Source organism: Emiliania huxleyi (assembly GCF_000372725.1).
Source record: "Emiliania huxleyi CCMP1516 chromosome Unknown EMIHUscaffold_198, whole genome shotgun sequence".
NCBI classification, from domain to species: domain Eukaryota; phylum Haptophyta; order Isochrysidales; family Noelaerhabdaceae; genus Emiliania; species Emiliania huxleyi.
This window is the reverse complement of record NW_005200615.1, coordinates 74,433-76,619: the sequence shown is the minus strand read 5'-3', so window position 1 is coordinate 76,619 and position 2,187 is coordinate 74,433. Positions and strand designations below refer to the sequence as shown.

Sequence of the window (2,187 nt, the reverse complement as noted above, 5' to 3'; positions counted from 1 at the left end):
GCAGTACACGCGCGACACGCCCCTTGCATGGCGTCTGATAAAACGGCGCCTCGAGCCCTATCCGAGTCGAAAAGTGTGAGAATCGTCTCTTCACACCTCCAAACCGCTAAGTCTTTTTTCGCCGCCGAACCGCTCTAGCGGCGCTGCGCGCCACGTGGAGAGCGCGGCGCGTGCAGAGGAGCACGCACTGCGCACGCACCGCGAAGGCCGTCTCACGAGTCGGCGAGCCGAGCCCTATTCATAGCAACAAGTGTGAACGGCGTCTCTTCACACCTCGAGCCGTGAGCGCCGTCCGGCGCCCTCTCACCGCCCCAAGGGCGCTCCGCGCCGTGCTAACGGCGCCGAGCGTGTAGCGCAGCACACGCGCAGCACGGCCCGTGAACGGGGTCTGAAAATCGGCGCCTCGAGCCCTATCCGAGTCGAAAAGTGTGAATTTTGTCTCCTCACACCTCGAAGCCGCTAAGTCTTTTTTTCGCCGTCAAGCCGCTCTAGCGGCGCTGCGCGCCGCGTTGAGAGCGCGGCGCGTGCAGAGGAGCACGTGCTGCACACGCACCGCGATGGCCGTCTCGTGAGTCGGCGATCTGAGCCCTATTCGTGGCACAAAGTGCGAACGGCGTCTCTTCACACCTCGAGTCGTGAATGCCGTCCGGCGCCTTCTCGCCGCCCCAAAGGCGCTCCTCGCCGGGCTAGCAGCGCCGAGCGTGTAGCGCAGCACACGCGACACACGGCCTTTGAATGACGTCTGACAAATGTTTTTCTTCTTCTCAGCGCATCCATCTCGGCGCGTCGATTCTTCGTTTTCCGGGTTCCAATTCTTTTCCTGCCTCGCCTGTCGCGTGAATCGTTTCGTGCGACCGCCTTTTGTCGAAAATTCTTTACGGAGCCGCAAAATTCTTTTTCGGTCGCGGACGGCACAGCTCGCTCGCTCGCTTGCCATTTGCTCACGCTCGCGCAGGCGCGTCGCAGCGTGCACCCACGCAACGCCTCCGCTCCGTCCACACCACCCACTGCGTAGCCATGGCATTTCCGTGTGCATGCGACGGACTCGCTCTCCTGCACTTGCCGCCGCCCTCGCCACCGCCGGTTCCGAAACTGCTCTGCGGCCGCCATCGCACTCACTGCCTCGCTCTGCAGGACTCGACACCAGCGCCACCTGACCCGCACCCGCTCGCTCTCGCTCACGCTTCGTGCTGTCGCTGCTAGGGTCTTCGCTCATCGACTCGGAGCGCCGGCCGCCTCTCTCGTGCTCTTTTCGCTGTCACGTCACCTCGACACCGCGCGGTCGCGACTCTCGATGTTGCGTCGGCTCTCTCGGTCACAGCGTCACCACCCGCTGCGCCGAGCAGCAAAGGCGAGGCGCAGCTCGCATCGGCGGTGGCCGACCGCCGTGCCGACGGAAAAAATGCCTTCGATCCCGCCGCAACCCTCCATCTCACCGCCGCCGTCTTCGCCACGAGACCGCCTCCGGCGAGCTCGGCCGGCTCTCCTCGCCCACGCGGCGCTCTCGAGCGCCCCAAGCATAAAGATTGCCGGGTGTCGTTAGGGTTAATCAGGGTAGTGTTGCGGTTAGGGTTAGAGGTGGCACACCGTCATGACGTTAGGGTTAGGATCACGTCGAGAGCTAGGGTTAAGTTAGGGTTACACGCTCCCCCGCCACGGCTCGAAGAAGGGCTCAAAAATCGATAAAACGGTCAACCTCGCGAAAAAATCGCGCGCTGCGCGCGCAGGAAAAGAAAGAGAGGGAGAGAGATTCATTGCCACCGCGCAACCACACCCCGGCGGAGCCCGGGAGAAAGTCGTGGAGCGCAGCGACACGACTTTCTCCCGGGGCGACGCCGGCGCGCGCGGAAAACGCGGTTTTCGCGAAAACGGTGGAGGCCGCCCCGCGCTACCGCCCCATCAAACCCGCACCGCCTGAAGCCCTCGGGAAGGCCCTCAAAACGTCGACGCGGGAGGGCGAAAATCGCCTCGCTTCAGAGCCCGCGGGAGGACGGACCCCACGCCGCCCCACGAGCGACCCGCGCAACCCGCGACCAACAGCCGTGCGGAGAATCGGCAGGAGACGTCCGCAGCCCCCAGGATCGTCCTCGTCCGATCTCACCATCGGACAACCATGAACCTTCCCCGGCGCGCCGCAAATCTCCAGGCCCTCTGCTCCACTTTGGACGACCGACTTTATTTCGGGTG

General features: G+C 64.1%; 1 protein-coding gene across 1 annotated transcript in view; it reads right to left on the bottom strand.

Annotated features, from left to right (window-relative positions):
* Positions 1–2,187, bottom strand: part of EMIHUDRAFT_365847 (hypothetical protein) — a gene marked incomplete at its 5' end in the record, with an annotated part of 5,904 nt that overhangs the window by 1,026 nt on the left and 2,691 nt on the right. Inside the window, one exon of the mRNA XM_005781877.1 lies at positions 1,263–1,267. Within this exon, the coding sequence (XP_005781934.1) occupies positions 1,263–1,267 (5 nt within the window). The remainder of the gene's footprint in view (positions 1–1,262; positions 1,268–2,187) is intronic.